Source organism: Tachypleus tridentatus, chromosome 4 (genome assembly GCF_004210375.1).
Source record: "Tachypleus tridentatus isolate NWPU-2018 chromosome 4, ASM421037v1, whole genome shotgun sequence".
NCBI classification, from domain to species: domain Eukaryota; kingdom Metazoa; phylum Arthropoda; class Merostomata; order Xiphosura; family Limulidae; genus Tachypleus; species Tachypleus tridentatus.
The window spans coordinates 62,323,446-62,347,324 of NC_134828.1; the positions used below are offsets into that span (position 1 = coordinate 62,323,446).

General features: G+C 28.6%; 1 protein-coding gene across 12 annotated transcripts in view; it reads left to right on the forward strand.

The window, feature by feature from the left end:
* The window catches only part of LOC143249264 (protein roadkill-like), a 61,657-nt gene extending 38,514 nt beyond the window's left edge, over nucleotides 1-23,143 (forward strand). For all 12 annotated transcript variants that reach the window (XM_076498789.1, XM_076498793.1, XM_076498799.1 and 9 more), the window contains 9 exons: nucleotides 452-607; nucleotides 5,314-5,435; nucleotides 6,449-6,600; nucleotides 13,295-13,422; nucleotides 14,492-14,669; nucleotides 15,826-15,881; nucleotides 16,759-16,881; nucleotides 18,243-18,385; nucleotides 18,945-23,143. In XM_076498789.1, coding sequence (XP_076354904.1) covers nucleotides 527-607; nucleotides 5,314-5,435; nucleotides 6,449-6,600; nucleotides 13,295-13,422; nucleotides 14,492-14,669; nucleotides 15,826-15,881; nucleotides 16,759-16,881; nucleotides 18,243-18,385; nucleotides 18,945-19,089 — 1,128 coding nt within the window. In that variant the 5' untranslated portion in view covers nucleotides 452-526 and the 3' untranslated portion in view covers nucleotides 19,090-23,143. The remainder of the gene's footprint in view (nucleotides 1-451; nucleotides 608-5,313; nucleotides 5,436-6,448; nucleotides 6,601-13,294; nucleotides 13,423-14,491; nucleotides 14,670-15,825; nucleotides 15,882-16,758; nucleotides 16,882-18,242; nucleotides 18,386-18,944) is intronic.
* The last annotated feature ends 736 nt before the right edge of the window (nucleotides 23,144-23,879 follow it).

Sequence of the window (23,879 nt, forward strand, 5' to 3'; positions counted from 1 at the left end):
AATATTATGTAGTAATGAAAGTTCTTTGCAATAGCATGAGTGTAGTGGAAGGAATGTTTGGTCAGTTGGGATTGAGATGAAAATTTCACAGACATTTTTCTCCAAAAAGTGTTCATTCCAATGATTAGTTTCAGTATTGTTTGTTTAATAAATTATTTATGAATTAATAATTAAATTCTTCTCTGGAACAAAGAGCATAAAAATCTTGACGATTTCACTGTCAAGATTAATAAGGCAAAGAAAAAACTAAACTTCTATGTCTATCCATTACACCACTTTTTTTTCTTTTTTTTTTTTAGTTATGATAATTTTGTCATGAAATCTCAAAATTGTCCAAAAATTTCAAAAGTAAACTTATGAAATATTTGAAGTTTTCACAGTTATGTAAAATTATGCTGTACTTTTAAGCTGTTTCATTTACAGAACACTTTTTTCTTGCGATATCTTGCAGGCAGCATAAACTAAATTGTTGTGGACCTTAAAGCAAATTAATGCATAGCACAAGTGATTTAGAAGATTTAATCTGATGGCCGTATCACATGTTCCTTCTCCACCTCCAAATAATGATGTTGCTACTCCAGTGGCAGAAAGTTGGTGTTACACACAGGTGAAAAGTTTTTTGTAAAATTATTTTTGTTAATGTACTCAAAAGCTTTAAAACATTACTTTGTTAATTATGTATTTTTAAAGAAGTTAAGTTTTTGTTTTTCCTCTGAACAGTTTTATAATAGTACTATGAAAGAAGTTATGGAGTTAAATATTTTACTATTAGGGCTTGCTTTAATGATTTAGTTATGTAATACTGTAGCAGTTAGTTAGTGGTAAAGGTTTCGAGAAATATTGCTGAAAATGTGATTTTATTATTTAGTAATAGCAGTAATAAATAATTTAGTGTTTGCACAAAACCTCCTGCTATTAACAGAAATATGTGAAAATTGCTAGTTATTAAATTTTTACTCTTGATAGAAGCTTTAAAATGGTAGTTTAAAAGATTTGTGTTCATTTTATTATGCATTTTGCATAAGTTGTAAGTATCTAACAACCATTTTAATCACCCTATGGATATTTAGGAATGTTTACATCCATAGTTTTTGTGTGACAATTTTTCTTGTTCTCTTTGTAATTATGAGTCACTAAGTACTGGCATTATGTAGAAAGAGCTGTGTGTGATAAGGTTATGTTTATAATTCTCATGAATAAAATTTGAAAGCACTGTCACTTGAGGTGGCAGAATAAAATCAAGGCATATTCTTGACTTGACAGAATATTTATGTATTAAAGTCAAGGTATATGTGTAATCTGGTTATATTGATTACAGTATTTAATTTGTAATGTAAAACTGAACTAAAAAAATAAAGTACATAATAATAAATTGCAGCATCCAATATGTCAGTTATTTATACATTTGTTACATATGGTCTTTAGTTTTATTTTGGTAACTATATGTACTTTGATTTAGTTTCTGAATACTGTTTAAGAAAATGTCAACCAATTTGTGGAAAATTTTACAGTTTGTGACAGAACAGAAAACGTGGAATTGAAGAATCAAAGAACAGTAAATGTCTAACTTACCAAGACTGACTGTAACTAGATTTTTAAGTTTTACTCTAGCATAAGAGACTTCCTATAATTTTCTAATGGAATTTAAGGGCAGGAGGACAATGTCTAAATAGGTTTAGAGGATAGTTAGTAAACACAGCTACTAAATGACCTAGTTTGTCTTACAGTCCTGTGTCCTCCACAAATCTAGAAAAAAAAACGAGGGCTTGACACAACATCAGTATGTACAATTTGAGGCTACAATCTAAATAATTGTGAGAATATACATTATTTCAATGTAGCAATAGGGCTGTTTGTTTAGTTATAGGTCAATCAAAAAATTAAATGTACTTGACCAAAGCTTGCCTTTTTCTTGAAGATTTCAGTTGTTGTAATTTATATTTCAGACTATTTATTTTTGCAAGGCTTCACTAATAATAATTTCATGCTAACATCTTATATTATGGTTTATACTTTCATCTCATATAGATCAACATTTAGAAAATTATGTAAATCATTCTTATGGAACTGTAAAGTGATTGATTAATTTTAACTAAAAAAACTGAAAGATAAAATTCCAAAAATATTCAAAACAGTCAATAGCATCTAATGAAGGAAAGTATTTTAAACATATTTGTAAAAGTATATTAATAATTATCTGTTTGTTTCTTTAGCATGAAAGTAAAAAAGATACAAGCACACTTTTTAAAAAATATATCAAACTGATATGATAAAATTATATTGGATCAGAACAATTCATAAATAATAAGCTCGTATTTACTATACACAGCTACTTGAATATAAAATGTATTGTGGTACATGCATTATATATATCTTTTGAGTCTGAGGTTATATCATGTAAGAAATTCACTGTACTGAAACATGCATGTTTAGTCATGGTCTAGGTTTTGCCATGCTGACATCTGAATTAAAAACCAAAAGTCCCAAAACTTGTACTCTTGTGGTCAAGCTTTGTTGTTTTTTAAATTCATTGCACCTTCTGTGTATGATCCTGTGTGCTAAGTCTTTTATCAACATTGATATTTGGATGTTTCTGCCAACAAGCCTGCTAATAACTTGTTTCATTGTAATTTGATTTTAATAACAAAAGTTTGAAGGTAGGTTCATTATCTGTTGGCATTAACTCTCCATCCCTCTTCTCCTGCCCAAAAAATTCTTTGGATACCATGAATGCTGATATGTTTATTTATTGATATTTTGAATATAAAACTAATAAAACTAGTATGATGCAATTTGTTAACTTGTATTTTATTGAGACCTAAAACTGTTTGCCCTCAGGCAGATACAAGTTCTGTTTTTGTGAGATGAAAATAGGCTCTTTAATTGGTTTCAGGTCATTCATGCTGTGTAGGTAGAGCACTTGCATTCAAAGCTGAATATTGTACTCAATGAGATTTATAGTAACAGTAGAAGTTCAATGAACTTTTACACATTCAGAGTGAAGAAAGCAGTAAATATTAAGACATATGTAGTTGTGCAGTGTTTAGGTTAACTGATCTGAGTTTCTAGTGAAATTAGTTAATGATAATTTTGTTTTGCAAAGCATCACTTCATGTATTTTGGTGAACATTTTTACTCAGTTTTATGTTATGGATTTACTGATTTTGAATCAGTACTTTAATAAAGATTGTGTTGGAATTAGATTCAGCAAAAGGAGTTATGTATGTCTTAGATTGTTTTGAGGGAAAAAAACAGCTTTAAGAAGTATTGAACTACATTATGTAATAGGTTGTCATTTAAGAAATAATCTAAAATTAAAATTTTCAGTTTATGAACTTGTTTGTTTACTTGTTTGTTCTTGATGTTTTTATTGGCTTTAGTGAGATAGTTTCTACTTAAATGTTTATTTTGTTGAATAGCTAAGTTTTACCTTGACTTCAGATAATGTAGCTTCCATCTTTTTATCTTATTGTACTCATGTTAAGAGTTTTGTGTTATGTTTTTCTCTAGTTACCATAAGCAACTTCAACAGCAGCTGAATGTAAAGCCTACTTAGTTTTGAATGGTTTTGGACCACGTGTTTGCTGATAATACAGAATTCTAATGTAATTAACATTAAGAAATGGCTGTTGGAAGTTGTTTGTTTTGAAATAATTCAATAGGTTTCTTCTTGTTGTTAAAGGGTATAATGAGAGTATTTTTAACTTTTTCATATCCATAAATAGCTATACATTATAAGCTGTATACCAACAGTATTGAAGGTGTGAATATTCAGTAATTCATTCATATTTTCCCAGCATATTGTTTATCTTTAATAACAAGGTAGAACACAAAGTCCTACCTCATTGATAATCTTTCCAAATTGATTCAACAATTAACAATTAACTTTAACAATTTTCAATGTTGTGGTTGTGAATGAATATAAAAAAAAAAAAAACTTACCACAGGATTGACTTTTCATTGATTTGAAAATATAATTCTAGCCATTTGTTACTGTGGAGATGGAAAAGGATTCTTTCATTTTTTATGCATTTTGCAAAAGTAGTATGAATAAATACTTCAACCTTTTTCTCTTCTAACCAGTTAATGTTATTCATGTATCATCAGTACTGACTTGATGTAGGCTTTTATTTATAACTTGAAAGTTGAAGGTTATGAAATACTTCTAACTTCATCACTCATACTATTCATTTCATCTTGATTAAATACTTTCTTTTAATATCTGTTCATTCGTGATTGTTACAGCTGTCAAAGAAACAACAGCATAACATTAAGAGTCTTGTATGTTTTCTTTCAGTCACATAACATATGTTTAAAGTACCCAACTGAACAGTTATGGTCTTTAATCAATTTATCATCTTGAGAGCAAATTTAGAACTTCAAACAAATGCCTTGTGTTTATGTTTATTTTCATAAGTGGACATGATTTTGGTTTGTCAGGTCAAGAACAAAGTTTTAGTGTAAAACTGTTGGGAAATTTAACACGAGATACTCAATGTCCCTGAAATTCATAATTTTTACCAACTTCTTAAGAACTAATGTTTTTGGAATAATCTTGTTTAAACCAGTAAATGCATTCCTTGGTGTCACAGCAGTAAGTCTGAGGATTTACAATGCTAAAGTCGGCAGGATTTACCAAAATAACTATCAGAACACAAAATACAAGGTATGACTAATATTTTAATGTGATTTCTATGTGTAGTTATAATACTTTATTTTTCATTGTGAAGTAATAATTCAGCATATTGACATTTGGAATCTCATCATATCAAACCTATTTACTAATGTTAGGCTATGTTGGAAAAATATTGGTTAGACCTAAAAGGCCCTGTATAATTATTACTTTTGATAATCACATTTAACTATTTACTTATTTCATTATTTTTTCAAGGAAATTCTGAAAGAAAGATTTGACTGACTATGATGGTGGCCAAATAATGGGTTTCACTTCATTGGTGTACCAACCTGAAATCCATTTGTTACAGGTTTAAGTGTATTGCTACTTTTCAAAGAACACAAGTTTCAAAACTCCTGGATCCTCTGACTTATTTAAGACTATCTACAAATTAATTGGATTAACAGCAAAACAGTTGCTGTTAAGGTTTTTGTAGGAATAGCTAATAAATACGTAGAAACAATTTTCATTAACAGGGGCTAATACCCCAAGATATTTTTCCATCATTGGTATCACTAATATAAAAATCATGCTTTGCACATTTTCAGTGCATTAATGTTTTAATACTGTGATGGTAGTTGCATGATATTATGCTGTTATTTCTTTATAGTCATTTATAGGATGTTTTTTTTAATCAGATGAAGGTAATCAAGTTTTCTTACATGTGGACAATTAACAACTTTAGCTTTTGTCGAGAAGAAATGGGTGAAGTTCTGAAAAGTTCAACATTTTCAGCTGGTGCAAATGATAAACTCAGATGGTAAGCCGTAGTCTGCTTGAACAGATTAATCCAACTAATGATATTACAGTGGCTGAGTTTATACAAAACTTGCATGTTTTGTTTGTTTGTTTAGATAGATTGATGGTTGAATAAAGTATTTACAATATCTGGTTTATAGACCATATTGAAAAGGTGAGAATATTCAGAAAATTTTTACCTAGCAAGTTTTACTGAAATTGACAATTTCAGTAAAGTTAGTGTCACTGTAGATTTTGGTTGTTTTGTTGTTTTTTTTATTACAAACTATGTAAGAGTTAAGATTTTATTTACTAGTATGGTTAGAATTAAATAATTTGGTTGAAATTAAATTTTCTAGCTTCTTAATATGTGTGATTTTAGCTACATCGTAGTTCTGCAGAGAGATACTAAGTTCTAACCACACTATAATTCCTATGTACTAAGCTTATAAATATAAGAAGTTAATAACAGTAAATCAGATAAATTTTAGTATGAATGTAGCAGTTTAACCTTTTTTTCTTAATTAGAATATGAAAATTAATCAAGGAATATTTTGAAATTAAAATTGGTTATTCAATAACAATAATTTAAAAAAATCTTTCATCAAACTTTTATATACCTTTGAAAAGTAAAATGACAATTTCATGATCAGTTGTTATAAAAGCAAATCAGTCAGCTAAATTTAATAAGAATATTTAATATTCTAGATAGTGCATATCAGAGTTGGTCAAGTTCCTAGATTTGGATGATATTGTATATTTACTTTGTGTGATAGGTAGTGCTATGCAACTTTTGACATTTTAATCAAATGCACATTTTATGTTGATTTCATGTGCGTAAGGAATTAAAAATATTTAATACATCAAACACTTTTGGCTTGACATAAAAAAACAAAACACAAACAAAAGCAACTGAAAACTATTCAAAAGCCATGTTAACTTTGTAGTATCATTGTGTCATTTTTAGCAAGACATTTTGATACATAGGTTTTAACTTGCATTTCCCTGGCCAATCAAATTTTATCTTATTTGTAGGTGTTTGAGGGTTAACCCTAAAGGACTTGATGAAGAAAGTAAAGATTATTTATCATTATATCTTCTACTAGTCTCCTGTAACAAAAGTGAAGTTCGAGCAAAATTTAAGTTCTCAATTCTGAATGCCAAACGAGAAGAAACCAAAGCAATGGGTAAGGTTTACTAACTTTATTCTGTTACATGTTAAAGTATATCTCATTTGTAGGAGGTACTGAAGTACTGTGAAATAGCATTACATGTATGACTGTAAGGTTTGAATATTTTTGTGTTGCAACAACATCATTTAGAATAATGTTTAACTTGTCCTATTATAAAATAAATTACAGTTGAAAAGAAAAATCATTTAAACAAGTTTTTCATCTTTTGGTAAAAAGTTTTAAGTTTGGTGAGATTTATATTTATTTTCCAAAGGCAAAGTTGCACCATCATATAATAATGAAACTCTTGCTTATATGATATTGGAAAAATTTTCATTATGTGATGTGCATGTAGGGGTCATGATTTACCCGTTTTGCTTCTGTTTTCTGTCATGGTGAACTTTATTTTTCTTCATTAGAATGTTATTAATGTTGTAATGTAAATGTTCATTAGATGGAGGTGTGGGTCATTGAGGTAGGCCTAAAACACAAATCAAGAGTACTAATAATGTAACATTGTTTTCTTATATAAATATAATAGTACTGTCTATTATATAACCATGTAACTTCACAGAGTTTGAATGGATTTTCACCAAAACTGGTATGGAGGTTCATCAGGTCTGTGTGGGGATAGCTACTGTTTTTCAGTTTAGCATTTTGTTTTGCAGTTTTTCATGGGTGTTATATTTTCTTACCATTTATTTCTGTAAATGTATTTTCACCAAATTTGGTATGGATGCTCATTGAGTCCAAGGGAAGATACATATAAAGTTTAAGTTTTGTGCATTTTGCTGTTTTTTTATGGAAGATTTTTGTTTTGTTTTCTTACAGTTATGTAATGCAGCACCTTTATGACATAAGATAACCTTTCATTAATTATGAATTTACACAACCTCCATCCAAAGAATGGGTACTCCAACTAGTTAAAACAAATTATAGAGACGTTTTACTTTATTTCTTTTTTTTTTTTTTAAGTGCACGAGTTGAAAATTATTCAGTAAAAATTTTAGTTGTTTTCTGTGCACTCTTAATGAAAACACTAGTGTTTGTGAATTTCTTTAATTTTTTTCTCTGCCTAATAGTTTTGAACAAAATAACACTAATTTAACCTTGTATCTTGTATGGTTTTTCCAAGTGTGGTTTTATTGATGTTAAGCAATCACCATTTTACAACATCATTAGTACTTGTAGGATAGTAATCTGAACATTTAATGAAATATTTTTTTGTTCTTTTCCATTGTATAAGCCAATATGGCTTCCATTTCATTAGGGAACTCTGTAGAAGACAGAACAAAATAATAAAAGGTTAATTTTGTGTTATGTTCCCAGAAGTAAAAATGTTTGTGGACAACTTCTGCTCTGTTAGTCCTCTATTGTTGCTCATCTTTTCTTTTTATTAAGGTTTGTGAAATGTTTGCTAATAGAACAAGATCAGACAGATCATTTTCCATTTTGTCAAGTTGTCTATCACTGACAAGACTGCAGTTTGTTATGCTGTATTCAGATTTAGGCTTTATTGGTTTGACCACCTGAAAAATAAAGGGGATATCCCTTGCAAAAAAGATTAATACAATTAAGTTTTAAACTTTTTTTATGTCCTTTAAACTAGTTTTTGTTTAAATCACTGGGTTACATTCAAAACTTAATTAAAGAACTTTACTTTCCATATCAGTGAAAGTAATATTGCAATGTTGTTATAATTTGGAATTTTATTTTATCTAAATTTTAATTTTTTTTCTCAAAGAACCCTTTAAAAAGTACTTAAAACTCAGTTTTGTTCTTGTGAGTATTCACAAATAAGTTTTTAGATTTTCTCTCTAGATTCTCAAGACAGAAGCTACATTTAGTGTGTTATCTAAAAGTATGTTCCACGTTTCCTGGTTAAGGGATACAAGAAATGTTTTGTTAACCCCCATTTGGTGCCATGTCCACTTTCTGAACTTCGACTTGTGATTTACTAGCAATGTGTACATTTGATGCACATGTCTATAACAAATAATAGCTTATTTTACACTATAATTTTTCAATGGTTATTTTAAGATTGGCACACAATTTTATTATTAGGTACATGCAAGTGCTGGTAGTAATTGTTTGGTACTTTATCTGCAATATCACTTGTAGTTGTTTTTTACATAAATCAAAATGCATTGTTGTGTGACTTGCAACTAAAAAACAACCAGCTAGATGTTCTGTTATTAACATGAGTGATAGCAATTTTCTGTCCTCTTGTACTATGGTGTTATCCAAACTGTCACATATTTGAAATGGATATGCTTTATTATGTGAAAATTTAAAGACTTCAAACAACAATTATAATCAAAATAAAATCTTTTAAGATTATTCTCTGAAAAAATAGAAAAATTAAAAGGTCTGTATTTTTGTTTATAAATTTTAAACATTTCTTTACATTGTGTAATATTTGCAATGAGCGAGATGGAAGAGAAAATGAAAACTAAAACATTTACTTTTACAAAAGAGTTTTTCATATTAATTTGGGATAAGCTAGAGGTTATGCAAACATAATTCAGAAACAAAGGTTATAAAGTATTTTTATACTGATAACGACAGTCACTTTGCACACGAACTATTCAGTGTCTGAGTGCAAATTACTACAATAGTGAAATGACATTTTAATAAAAATAGTTAATTGAATTCTCATTTTTATGTACAAAATACTCATCTTTAACAAAATCTTGACAGGTTTTATGAAGATGTTAAGAAATTGCAGAGCTAACTTTTATATTAGTGTACAAGTATTCTTTCCTAGATGGACTTGTATTTGACAAAAGGGTTAAATGAACTCTTCCAATTAATATTTAAAAAAATACTTGATCATAATTTTGAAATGGAAAAAGAGTTGTGTTTACTGTCCATATATTTGTCAGTGATGCAAACACTGAAGTTTCATGCAGTGTTTTTGTAGTCAAATTATATACAACAGTTTTTATATAATAACCTTTATGAAAAAGACTTTCAAGAATGCAAGATGATATAAAACAAATTAGTGATTTAAAGCAATAAAAACAACAAGTAAGAAGTTGTATTTGCTAATGCCTGAAACAATTCACAAAAATCTGAATTTCTAAAGCAGAGAATTTGTCAAAATATATATTAAGGAAATTGTATAATCTGGAACTTTCCCTGGTGGAGGATAGTGGTAAGTTTGTGGACTCACAACACTAAAATCTGGGGTTTTTATACTTTGGGGTGGACACAGGAGATAAATGAATTTGCCTCTGTTCTAAAGCATACAAGCAATCTGTAGAAAATTGCATAAGTTTTTAAGCAATTTTATTCATTATTTTATTTTATTTTTTTGTAGTGCAGTAAAATGTAACATACTATGTGTGCTGTATTCACGTATCTGTTTTTTTGTGCATTACACTTTTCTAATACATACATAAAGTCCCCTGCTGGTACAGCAGGAAGTCTGTGGATTTACAATGTTAAAATCTGGTGCTCAATTCCCCTCAGTGGACTCTGCAGATAGCTTAATGTGGCTTTGCTATAAGAAAATACACATACATAGAGAGCCAACAGGCAAAGGAAAACTGTTTAATTTCAATTTTTGCTTTGTTTTTGTATTTTGTTTGCTGCATTAAGGTTGTTTTCTTTGACAACCAAATTTAGTATTACATTTTTGTACAGCATTTTTTTATTTTATGAAAATATAAATGTTATTTCGATACATACTTTTGTCCCCTTTGTTTATATCAAAATTGTATGTGGGTGTCAACTGACTTTGAATGAGAAGACTCATTTCTGTACAACAAAATACTTAGATGTTTGTTACAAAACTTATTCTATGTGTACAGTAGTTACTTGAAGATATTTTAACTTTATTAAATTTTAGTCTTGTATATTTTTTTCTGTTTGCATAAAGTATTATGAAAACAATTTTAGCTGTGTAACTGATGTAGTACCTCAAACCTTAAATACAGGATGTATAATGAAGAAAAAAAGGTAAACATTAATCAAGATATATTTGTAGATACATCTTCATTGTACTAAAGTTTTAGTAATATACAACACTTTAGGGAGATGAAACTACTTATTACTAAATGCAGGATGTATAATGAAGGAAAAAGGTAAACATTAATTAAGATATATTGGTAGATACGATGAAGGTGTATTAGTTTCAAAGCATCGTTCACTCACTGAAAACCATAAGTATGTAGCACTCCAAACTTTTTGTATTTTCAGTTCTGTATGGTTTTTATAACTAAAGTTAAAATACAGGTTTCTTTTTTCTTATGTGCAATATTTATGTAAATGATTTGTTTTTCATTTGTTGATATTGTAAATGGTCTAATTTGTAGAAGCATAGCATAGCAGACCTGTTTATTTTTGTTCATGGACCTCTCTATAGCATCAAATACAAAGGTGTATGAGCAAAAGCTGTGTATAAATATAATAGTCAAATTGCAACTTACTTACAATGTGAAAAAAATCAGTTTCTCTTGTTTCAGCTGTAATGTTTGTTCACTGCCCAGCATTCATTTGCATCTAATGAAAACTTGTTTTCAAGAGTTCATAAATTGGTTTAAAATTTAAATGTTTAGTCTCATAAATTGATTCAGATATGTCAGTGTAGATAGGTGGTAAATTAGAACCCTAGAGATTTGGTTTAAAAATTTTGATTGTTTCAGGTGGTTCCAAATCTTTTTTTTTTCTGGCTAAATTTGCTTGTTTAAAAATTATAATCTTCATTACTATCTTTTGATTTTAGATAATTTACTTAAATTACAATAAACAAACTTTCATGAAATATTGAATATAGATACACAAATTATTTATTTTCAAATTTTCCTTTTTATCAGGCTTATTCAGAAAATGCTTATGAGGATTCAGTAAATTAATCAAAACTACATTTTGAAAGTCCAGCAGGGTGTTTTACAGTTAGTAAAGTATGATAATACATAGAGAAACATTGTCTGATTTAAATGTTTGCTTTTGATCTGTTAACCCTATCTGCACAGGTATTTTTTATTGCATGCATTTTTAAATTCAAGGTTATATTAAACTACTTTTCATTTGTTATACCAATTAGAATAGTATAAAATCTTAACTAATAATTCTTGTTATAAAAGTATACAAGTTTTAAGTTCTTAATTCTACAAGGCAATATTTAAAAGAATTGGATTTCTTATTGTGTGGCAAGTGCAACATGTTGTCTCTAGGAAAAGTTCAAAATCCAGTGTAAATTACAATAAAATCATCATTGTTCCAAAATCATATTTTTTATATTCTTTAATTTTGTTTGGTTACAGAGCTATTTAATAGAAAATCAAACCCCTCCTGTCGTATCTTTTCTTTCAAGATTTGTTAATAATTCTCATTTTTAATTACATATTACCTATAACCAACAGAAAGTCAAGGATTTCATCTATCAAATGATGTATAACCCATATTCTGAATGGATAAATGTGGGTTTCACTCAGAGTACCAATACCTTTTCTGTGAGAAAATTAACAACTGGCTTGGATAAATTTGTAATGACTCTTGTCTCCTAGTTAGAAAGCCAGAAAAATTGAGATATAAGAGAAGTTGTCTACTATTTGCATATTATTAATCTATATTGTGTATGTTTTAATTAAATAAAAATTAATTGCATTACTTCATTAGTATATATTTAGGGTTAACAAACTCTTTTGACAGTTGACAGCAGTTAAAATAAATTGTTTCACTTATTTTTGATGTTTATCCTTTATGTGTAGTTATAAAAGTAACTAAAAATATGGGTTCTCTTAGGTTAATTAAGATTAGGTATAAAAACAATGTTTCAGGAGACAGACGTGCAAGCAACTTGAGTATTTCGTGGGAAATGTGAGCTGTATGTTGCCAAAGTAATTTACAATCTATAATGGTGTGGATAGTAGTTAGACACGGTTTAAAGGGCAATAGAACAATAAAGTTTAATTATAAATAGATGTGTACTCTTATGAATATAGTGCTATTTATGATAAACAAATGTAGTTTTATAATACGAATTAGTCACTTGAAGAAAGGAAAAGGGTAATTTAGTGTTTTTAGGTGGTTACAAGTTCAGTTGGATTGACCAATTTTGGTTTGAGATAGGATAGAGAAAATAATAAACTAAAGTTTTACTCAGAAAAAGAAATATTTAAAGTCCATTTAAGAGGTTTGAAGAGTTACACAAAGGAAACTTGATTTTGGAAATGAGGAAAAGTATTTTAAATTTTAACATGACAATTACTTTGCACACAGACTATTCTAAACAAATACTCAATATATTTATGAACCAATCTTTATTTTATTAAAAATACTTCACTAAAAAAATATGATCATTTGTATGTGAAAGACTTGTAATATTAATTGAAAGACTGCCAAATTTTGTGAAGGTATATGAACTATATTTAAAGTATTAAATTTATAAAGACTATTTAAATGAGTAAAAAGAGGTTACGTGGTCAGTCAAATAGACCTGAACCATATTGAAAGAGTTAAGGTTGTAAAGACTGACTTCATTTTTAAAGTTTAACTGAGACATAAATGTTATCTGCTTGTCATACAAATGGTGTGTGAATATTGAATAATTACATATGTACAGGGTGTTTGGAAAGACACTGTGCACTTATGTATTTATTAACAGACAAAACTGCACAGTGACTTTCTGAACACCCTGTATTTGTAGAATGAACTGTGTTGGTTTAAACTTGTGTTAAATTTATGTATTTACTTACTGTAGAAAGTCAACGTGCATACAGATTTGTCCAAGGAAAGGATTGGGGTTTTAAAAAGTTTATTCGAAGAGATTTCTTGTTGGATGAAGCTAATGGACTCTTACCAGATGACAAACTTACTTTATACTGTGAGGTCAGTAAGAGTTTTCTTGTAAAGTTTAAAGTTTGTAAATAAGAGGAGATACAAACAGTATTATATATGTGTTTTATTAGAATTTTTATGTTCAGAATATGCTATTTGTTTCTATTTTATTATAAAAAGTGAGATCTGTTTTCCAGAAACTTGATATATCAACAAATTGGTATGGTATAATGTCTTGTATTTAAATTTCTAAGGAAATTAGGTGCAGGTGTCAATATACATCAGTCAGTACCTGTCACCTATATTGTGATATATGTTCAATAATGTGATGGTAAACCTTGTGTTACAAGCATTTCATATGGCATTTTTGTATTAAAAAAAACCTTTTGTTTTAAATTATTAAATCCAAAAAGGATATCTACTTAAATATCCTATCAATTACCAAATTTTAGATAATGTTTGTTTTTCTCTACAATTAAAAATTCTCAAATACTCATTTATAAGTGAAGATGTAGATAGCAGGATAAGTTATTAGCATGGGTGTAGCATTATTTTAACAGAATATAGTCGAAAGACACCTTAAAAGCTATTATGTAAATGCTTCATGAATGTGATACACTACTCATGTATTTAAGATAGGACATAAGATTATTAGCAATTTTCATAGGTCCTAGCAATGTTGAAAATTACTCTGTGTGGAATATACAGTTCTTAATTTTAGCTTGTGCACTTAGTGTTTTTAGGTGTTACTTGTTTACTATTATAGAAATTTCTGGTAATGGTGGTAGTTTTAAATTTGCTAAAGGTGTTTTGATACATCTGTGTAAGTGCTAGATAACTGTTATACTACAGGGTATCCTAACTAGCAATTAATTTATAAGAACTTGACACTTTATAGAGTATTTCCATCTAAATTAAGTCTGAATGAATGTGTATTTTTTGGTCCTTTTACCTGAATTAACATGCAAAAATGGGCAATATAAAATTTTAAAGTATTTTAGTTCTTATGTTGTTAGAAATGTGTACATAAGAGGTGAAAGATTAGGAATGTTGGCTGTTGCATTACTGTTTATCATAAATCTGTGTAAACATGAACTTCATAAGATTGTTTGATATTTAGGTAAGTGTTGTAGCTGACTCTGTGAATATTTCGGGTCAGAACAGTGCTATACAATTCAAGGTTCCTGACTGTCGACTTCCAGATGATTTGGGTCTACTGTTTGATAGTCAGAAATTCAGTGATGTCATTCTTAGTGTCAGTGGTCGAGAGTTCTATGCACACAAGGCAATTTTGGCTGGTATGTTACATCTGATTATTGATTTCAGGATAAATTTTCTTGTGTTTATGCATTTGAATTTGCCATTAATAATGTTATTGTTTTAAGAAGTGTCATGTTGTACTTAAGAATTTTTCAATATCTTTGTTACAAGAAAATTTTAAGTTGTTTATCAAAGCTACACTTCACTGCCTAAGTATCCTGATATGTAGTGTGAGAAGATGGGTCTTAGTGAACATAGTTCTAATATTGTATTACTTGGTTTGAATATCTTCTAGTCTCTCTTAGACATGCTTTCATCTATGTTTTGTCAAATACCTGATACCACTTATCATTATTTAAAGTTTGATCATTAGATGAAGAACATGATAACATGTAGATACTTTGTTTTGTACCCTGCAGTTAGTGTCTTTAAGGAACTGACCCATATAATATGTATGGAATGAATGGTTGAAAAATTTAATACATGTATTACATTTTATTGGGCACATTCATGGAGTAATTACTTCAAAAGACACAAAGGTTTATTTAAAGTGAAGTTTTAGACTATTTTTTTTATAATACTGGTTAAATTTTACATGTACTTAATTGTGGTTATCTTAGTTTAGGTGTGTGTGTGTGTATGTAAAGAATTTAGTTAAATAGATACTATAAATGCTCACTATATTTTCAAACAAATGTATTTAAGATGTTTTAGACATTACATATCAAGAGTTATTTTTTATAATAACATTAAATCACTTTGCATTTGGGCTAGAATTGAAACAGACTCAATATTTGAAAAAGAAAATCTCGTATAAAAATATTTTGTTAAAAAATTGATTTTTATGTACAGAAAAACTTGTAATTTTTACTAAAAGTCTACCAAATTTTGTGAAGATGAATATATTGTATCAAAAGTTATGTAAAATTATTTAATGTGTGTATAAACTCGTATGTTGCACCAAGCCTGTTGTGAAATTGTTAATTTACAGTGTACAAGTTGTTTGGTAAAATGTAATTTTGTTTCCAGTGAAATTTGTTTCTGATTTGGTCATCCTGGTGTAAATGCCTAACCTTAAAGTATTAAATTTGAAAGTTCAGTAAAGAACTTTACTTACTTTTTAAGCATCCCTAATATTTATAAAATATATATAAGAGCAGATAAAAACATTCAAGTTTAATTGTTTGTTATTAGCACGATCACCTGTGTTTGCTGCCATGTTTGAGCATGAAATGGAAGAGAAAAAGCAGGTTAGTAGATTTGATTAGTTAACATTTCCACTGATTCCATCAGAACAAAAATTGTTAGGTAGGTTTTATCCAAAACTTCTATAGATTTAGTTTTGGTGGCATTTGATCTACTTTAAGAAATGGCTGTTGTTTGTATAAGATTTTACCAAACACTGATTAATTCTTTTCATTATTTTTTATGTTATTGTGTTTAATATTTGCGCTTGTTGCAAGCTGGATTTAGCTCAGATTTATCAAATATTCTCTTAAATATATATTGTGTTAGAAACTTTGTCAATAGGACTAATGAAAACTGAATTTATAATTTGTAAGTCACCCCCTAGTTAATTTAGATACAAAATGCAGCTGTATATAAAACTAACAGAGGTCAACAATAAAGCTCTTTTATCATTTAAGTATAAACATTTTATGACCAGTCATTATCAGATTTCAGTTTTGGACAGTTGATTCTTTTGTAGATAACTGTATTAAAATGGATTTTTTCCACCAAATCTTACTCTCAGAATGAACACTAACATTCTAGATTAGCCATTCTCACAATATAAAAACTGGTTAATATAATAAAGTGTAGGCTTCATAGTGATAAAAACTGGTTTAGACTGTCAAGTTTAGTGTATTTTGTTTACTTATTTAGATGATTAATATTTATTAAAAGAAATAGGTAACTTAGCAAGTTGGATAATTTAAAGTGGTGTATTTTAAGGCTTTTATGACAACAAGTTAATATATCTGACTACTCGTTTGTTTTTTTCAGTTAAAGAAACAACTGAGATTTAAATGCCTACAACTTTTAGCAAAAATGTACACATTTTAATAAACAAAATTTTAAAACAATTTCATTTGATTAGAATTTGTAAGACTTTTTTTTTTTTTTTAGAACCGGGTGGAAATCACTGACATGGATCATGAAGTTTTAAGAGAAATGCTACGTTTTATTTATACTGGGAAAGCTCCAAATTTAGAAAAAATGGCAGATGATTTGTTAGCTGCAGCTGATAAGGTATGTATAAAAACTGATTTTTACTAATTTTGAAATTGTTACTTTATCATGCTCTTAAATTATTTTCTTTTCTTATTAGTCTTTTTAATGTTTATAAAATGAAGTTATTTATAAATATAAAAACAATTTAATATTTTCATATCGAAAATTTCATTATTGCATTTAAAAATTTTTGTATCTTGTCTAAATGAACTTGTGAATGTTTTGTATGTCAGTGATAATAAATGCTTAATTTTTTAGACATAAATGAAATATTTATTCAACTACATAAAGTATTTTGCAACATACATTGCTGCTTTTCACAAGTCCCTAGAAATAATCATCAGGTTTTTTACATCTGTATGAGCAGTATGGTAGTAAATTTCAACAAAAAGAAACAGCACAGAGTCCACTTGTGTTACAATAATGCATAATACAGATGCATACAGAAATAAGTATTATACAGTTAATCATTACAGTGGTATCCAGAGCTTTACATAATAGTCTTGTTTTGTCAAAATCCACACAGTCTGACTCAGTTACTTTAGAACACAATTGATAAGACAGATGATTCTTCTCTGCTCTGTTATTACACTACAAACAATGATAAGTTCACCTATGTTACCCTGTCAGTTACCACAGTTGTATTCAGACCTTTTAAATGATTCTCTTTTCATCTAGATGAGTGTGTCCAATTACTTCAGAACACAATTCACAAGACAAATTATTTTCTACTCTGCTGTTACAATACAATGTGATAATTCTCTTTAAAATTACCACTATATGATATTTATGGCTAATCTTAGAATCACTTACTGATATTCACAATCATTAAATTTTTGTCTCTTACTCAAACAACATTTTATATGCTTGTTTATAAATGGCCCAACTGAGGTCTATAACTTTCCATACAATATATGATGTAATATTCAAGAAAAACTTCAAAGGTTCTAGTAACATGGAATAATAACACAACAGTCAGCAATTTAAGAGAATTCAACTACAAAATATAAGATTTCTTTAGATAAACCCAAGATAAACTACTACTTCTAAAAATAACTAAATTTGACACTCATGCTCTACTTAAACAAAAATAGTTGTGTGTATCTAATAATAATTTGTATAATTTCTTGTGCCAAGTATTACACTTGTGTATTAGTTTAGAATTTATTTTAAAGCTTTAGTTATGATTTCAGCAGTAATATAAAGGTTGTTTTAACTTTTGTATAAATATTCCAGATCAGAAATGCTGTAATTTTGTGTTTTCTCTGGTCATTTTTGACTTCTACACAATTATCAAGTTTTATCTGGTTATGTTCTTATTGAAAAAACCTCCACTTTTAAGCATTGAGAACAGTTTAAGTGAAACAATTACTTTTCAGTATGCTCTAGATCGACTTAAAGTAATGTGTGAAGAAGCTTTATGTTCAAATCTCTCTGTGGAAACAGCTGCTGATGTTCTAACATTGGCTGATATGCATAGTGCAGAGCAGTTGAAAGCTCATGCTATTGATTTTATCAATACGTAAGTAAATTAATTTAGAATCTTTTTAGATAGTTCTGATTATTGATTTTGTTGCCTTTAATAGATAACTGATCAGTTTATTACTTGTGGTTTTGAATAAGTATCCTTTAAGTGTGACAGTGGTAAAGATGCTATTTTTCTGTTTTAAGATTCTTTAGAGAAGTTTAGATTTTTTTTGTATTAAGTGTCTTTAATTTTTTTTTGTGTTGCCCCACCAGTGACACAGTGGTATATCTGTGGACATGTATTGTTAGAAACTGGGTTTCAATACCTGTGGTGGGCAGAGCAGAGAAAGCACTTTGTGCAGCTTTGTAGTTAATAACAAACAACAGCAGCTCACTAGTGTAGGTTACTAACCTTAATATGGATAATGAGGATATAGATTATTCTGATTTGTACTTAAAACACTAATCAACTGTATATTTCATATAGTTGTATGTGAAGTTTAATGTATGTTGTCCAAACTTTTGTTAGTTTTATGAATATTTGTGTAATTTCAAAGTTACCTGAAATATTTTATTACACATTGTAAATTTGTCTGATTGTTCTGATATTTTAGGCATGCTACAGATGTATTAGAGACAGCTGGGTTCAAGACAATGATTCATCGACAACCTCATCTCATTGCTGAAGCCTTTCGGGCTCTAGCTACTCAACAGATCCCACCAATAGGCCTGCCTAGGAAGAGAATCAAACAGTCTTGAAGCTAGTAAAGCCTTAATGAGTGATATGTAACCTCAATAAATTATTTCCCAGTCATACTTTCAACAGTGTTCATGCTAACTTTTCAACTTCACCATCATTATATTTGTGTACAGAAGACTGTAATATTAGTTGTTGATACATCACTTATTGTTGCTAATTCATGGACAACTGTGTTTGTTATGCCTTTTTTTGACAGATATTGCTGTATCTATTGGCTTGGAACAAAATAATGTTCTTCATTGGAATGATAGTGTGACATGGTTATTTGTGGTACCATACTTTTTACTTGACTTTTAACCAAAAAGACAACTTGTGTATTCAAGTATTATTAGTTTTCATTAATTTGTAGCCCTATTCCTTTTGTTTTTATTGAAGGCAAGTTACATGTGATTTTTTGTTTTGTAAGTTCTTGTGATTCTTGATTAGGTAATATCTGTAGTGATTTGATGTATGAAATGTCATAACTAGGCTGTAAACCAGTCACAAATTTCTCCAAAACTGAATTTATTATATGTAAAAGATAAAAACTGGAATTTTATGTAGAATTTCAGATACTGAAATGGAACTCTAAATTAAAATTTTGGAGACTAAACTTTGTTAAATTATATGAAAAAAAAATTGACATCCTTTTGTATTTTTGTAATGTCATTTTTTATAAATTTAATTTAATATCCGTATTATTTGAAGGAGAGTAACTAATTTGGAATCTCTTCATCTTTCTTCCATTACAGAAGTCAAGTTTGAAGTTGTGTATGTGATTATATTTTTGAAGATAATTTTATTATTATTATACTTCAACAAATGGAGGAAAGTGAAATGTTTTTTTTGGTATCAGTTTATTTCAAAATTGCTTTTTAAAAAGAATCTTCATGTAAATTATTTTAAGTTGATATTCTGTTTACTGAGTATAATTTATTTCTGTGGTAAAATTCTAAAAAAAATTAACAAAATCGAGTATTAGAATATACTTTGATAAGAGTTTTCAGTGTAATTAACAGAATTCCAACACCTTAAAAAAGACAAAGTAGCAAGATTTGTAAGTAGTTTGTAATAACAAAATACAGGCCTGTTAAAAAAAAAAAAAAACTTGCAGTGTGGGGGGTGTATTTACATTATTGGCACTGTGAAGGTATTCCAGGTTTTTATTCTTTTTTCTCAAATATTCAGGCTAAATTACATGCCTATTTAGTGGTAATTTTTTTGTATTGAAAATGCAACAAGTTTAAATCATGAACTTTAACAAATAAGAAATTAAGTGTTAAAACTGCATTCAGTTTTGGCTTGTGTACATTCATTTGCTAGTTTTATGGTTACTAGTTTGTGACAGTGTAAACAATATAAGAATTTAGTTTAACATGTTGTAGTAAATGTATGTTTATTTCATATATTTAAATACTGTGAACATCTTCTGGTAGTGATCTACCTAAAGTTTAATTTTATTAGTTTAAAATTTTCAGTACATCCATTATATTTTACCTTTTGAGATAAGTGATCCTGGTTATTAATTTGAGGCCAGTAAAGCAAGGAATTTTGTCTCAACTTCAGTGATGTGAATACTCATCTATGTAGCTGGTAAAGTTGTGTTTCTTATTCTTATCTCATCACTATGCTGACATTTTGTCTGATTAATTTTGACTAATGTAGGATGGTAGGTATCACTGATATGCTTTAGTCTACAGTACTGTGACTATCACTGTTAACCTAAAATATTGGAGGCTACTAATAACATGTTTTTTCCCTTGTAGGTTACCACAAATTACATTTTTATCAGTTATGAAATGAACTTAATTTTGTATACCTCGTATGAAACTTAAGAGCATTTGTTTAGTATACGAGTTGCCGTAATTGTGAGATCTATGATTAATGTTACTAGGAGAAGTTTAATATTCTTCTTTCAAATACCAGTTGATGTTTAATATATTTAACTTTATTAGGGAGTTTTTGACTTAAAATTGAGAGTAATATTAAATTTGTTTTATTATAATGCAGCATGAGTACTGTAAAACTGAATCTTTTGTTTTTATTCAAATAATTCAACAGCTTAATTACCTGTTTTATGTTTGTCTTTGTTATCTATGTTCAAACCATTTTTAAATAGACACGATAATCAAGATGCTGTACAAATAATGCTAAACATGTTTAGTGCTTAAATACAAGAATTAATGAAACCTCACCTAGTATGTTGAAAAATCAGGTTTATTTGATTCTTAGCTATAAGTCATTCCAAGTTGTTTATCTATTAGTCTGTATTTGTTACACTTGGAGGTAGTATTTTTGCATCAGACTGTACATTTTACTCTGTTGTACTTTAATTTGCAGAGTTGTACATGCTACTTTTATTCATACTTCACACATGGCATCGTTGGTCTTTTCTTGTATCTTTCTGCTAGTATTTTGTGGGATAAAAGCCACTTCACTCATGCTTCATAACATGCTCTTGTTTAATTACTCAATTTTTACTCTGTCTTTGCAAGAGTTACTTGCTTAAATTTGCTGTTGTGCCTTTTCATTTGATTGTGGTAGCTAAGTAAAGGTCAACTTAAATTTTGTTTTACTTTTGTTGATGGCATTAAAATATTAGTTAGTTCCTGGTATACCAATATTTGTAGTTGCTTAAGTAATGCTGTGATTTGTGATCACATTGTGTTCGTATCGATTTATTCTATAAAACTATGATGCTCATTTGCGATTGTATAGAAATAATTTTTAGCTCTACTCGGTTATGTGTGTTGTTTAAAAAAAAATCATTTATAACACCATTTATATTAAAAGTAATTATGAAACTCGGTCTACCATTTGTCATTGATCTCTACAGGTTTCAGGGAATTCCACCCTTCATCAGTAACCCTGGACAGGGACAAATGAAAGAATATATACTTCATGTAGCTATGAAGTGTACATGTATGGATTTCAGATGTTTTACTCTCATATACTATTTGTATTATTGCTACTTAAACAAATCTTACAGTTCAACTTGACAAGCGTTGGCAAAGAGTGTTTTTTCTTACTCGCAGAATTCTATATATATTGAAATCAGTAACATTTTTTTTTTGAGTGATGCATCAACACAGCGTTTGCCATATCAAAAACAGTACTTGTTTTTTTTTGTTAGAACATAGAGCAAGGTTTATTTTTAAAGATCTAAAAAGCTGCAAATATCAGGTCTGGAAGTTTATTAAGTGTCCTTACTGCTTTTGTGAGAATTCATAGAATGCATACTTGTATCATTCACTGTTAATGGAAGTTAAACAGTTTTACATTCTAAATACCAAAATTTTGTAAGCATCCAGTTTGCATTTGATACCATTTCTATTACTTATTTCTATTATTTCTTGGTTAAGCCAAGGAGATGACAGATAGGTGCAAGCTTTGCTAGCGATATGTATAATTAATACTACTATTACTGTTTTTTATATTTGTACAGTATTATAATGTTACGTTCTAGTATCCTGTTTCTAAGCATATATTCATAAAAACATTTAAAAAGTTTTGCATTAGTAGAAGAGCAAAAATATTAATGTTAACTGGTCAGTTGAAAAAAAAAATTCAACAAAGAGCTTTAATGTAAAAATACCTGCTGGTTCAAACTGTGTACATCCTAAGACTAACTGTTGATCTCAAGATTTTCGACTGGTAGTACAAAAGGTATTCTCAGTGTTTGTACATAATATCTTCCGTATGATTATAAATAATATATATTAGTGTGTGACTTGTGTATTAATCCTCACATTTCTCTGTTTTAAGTGTTTCAGTTAAAATTCCTCAGATTCATGTTTTGTTTCTGAAATCTTGAGTTGTTGTGGTATAGAACAATTCTGACTATTGTCAGTGACAGCTGAGTGTAATGATGTCACTGATGCTTCGTGGTGCCAATGCACTTTAATGGAAATGTTGCAAGTTTTATACCTTTTAGAATTTCTATTCAATTCTGGGCACAAAGTTTGTTGTGAATGGAAACAAGGGCTTGTAGGGTTTTGTACGGCATTTGTAGAAATGTTCCAAAACGTTGTATATTTGTTGGATGTTACTTTCAATAAAAATGTCTGTTCCTCACTGAATGTTTTTTTTTAAACAAATATTTCTAGTTGCACACAGTTTTGGCTTAGAAATATATTCAAATAAGCAGTAAATTTTATATAATTTAAAATGCTTTTCAGTCCATTTCAATAGACTAACAAATGTAGTACTCCCAAGAGAAGTTTTCTTTGTATCCTGAATTGTATATATTTTATATATCATTTATAAAAATATAAAAAAGTACAAACATTACTTCAATAGTTTTACAGTGACATGTAAAATAAAAATATTTTTTACTCAGGGCAAACTGACATCTTAAATAAGAATTTTTTGTGGTTTTGTAATTTTTTTCAGTCTATAAATATAAAAAAATCCTTTATTATAGTTTGAGACTTATCAAAATATTAAATCCTTTTGTTTGTATATTTATATCCTTGTGATGAATTCTGATTCCAGTGAATCCCACTTTAGATGATGCAGGAAGGTTTATTCTTTAACTGTATCCCATTGATTAAGGAGTATCGTTTGGAGTTTATTGATAGAGGATCTAGGGGATTATCATTGCACATGAAACTTAAGTTAATCCTAAATTCATTTAAGGACTGGGATCCGTGGATTACACCAATTAAGAATAATTCTTGAACAAAGTTAGCTGACACATTTTACGAAACATGCTTCCGCATGGTGGTATGGCTTGTTTATGACTCTCACAACCCAGGGTAATATTATGAACTACTTTGTTACCTATTTCAAACCATACACAAACTCTGTA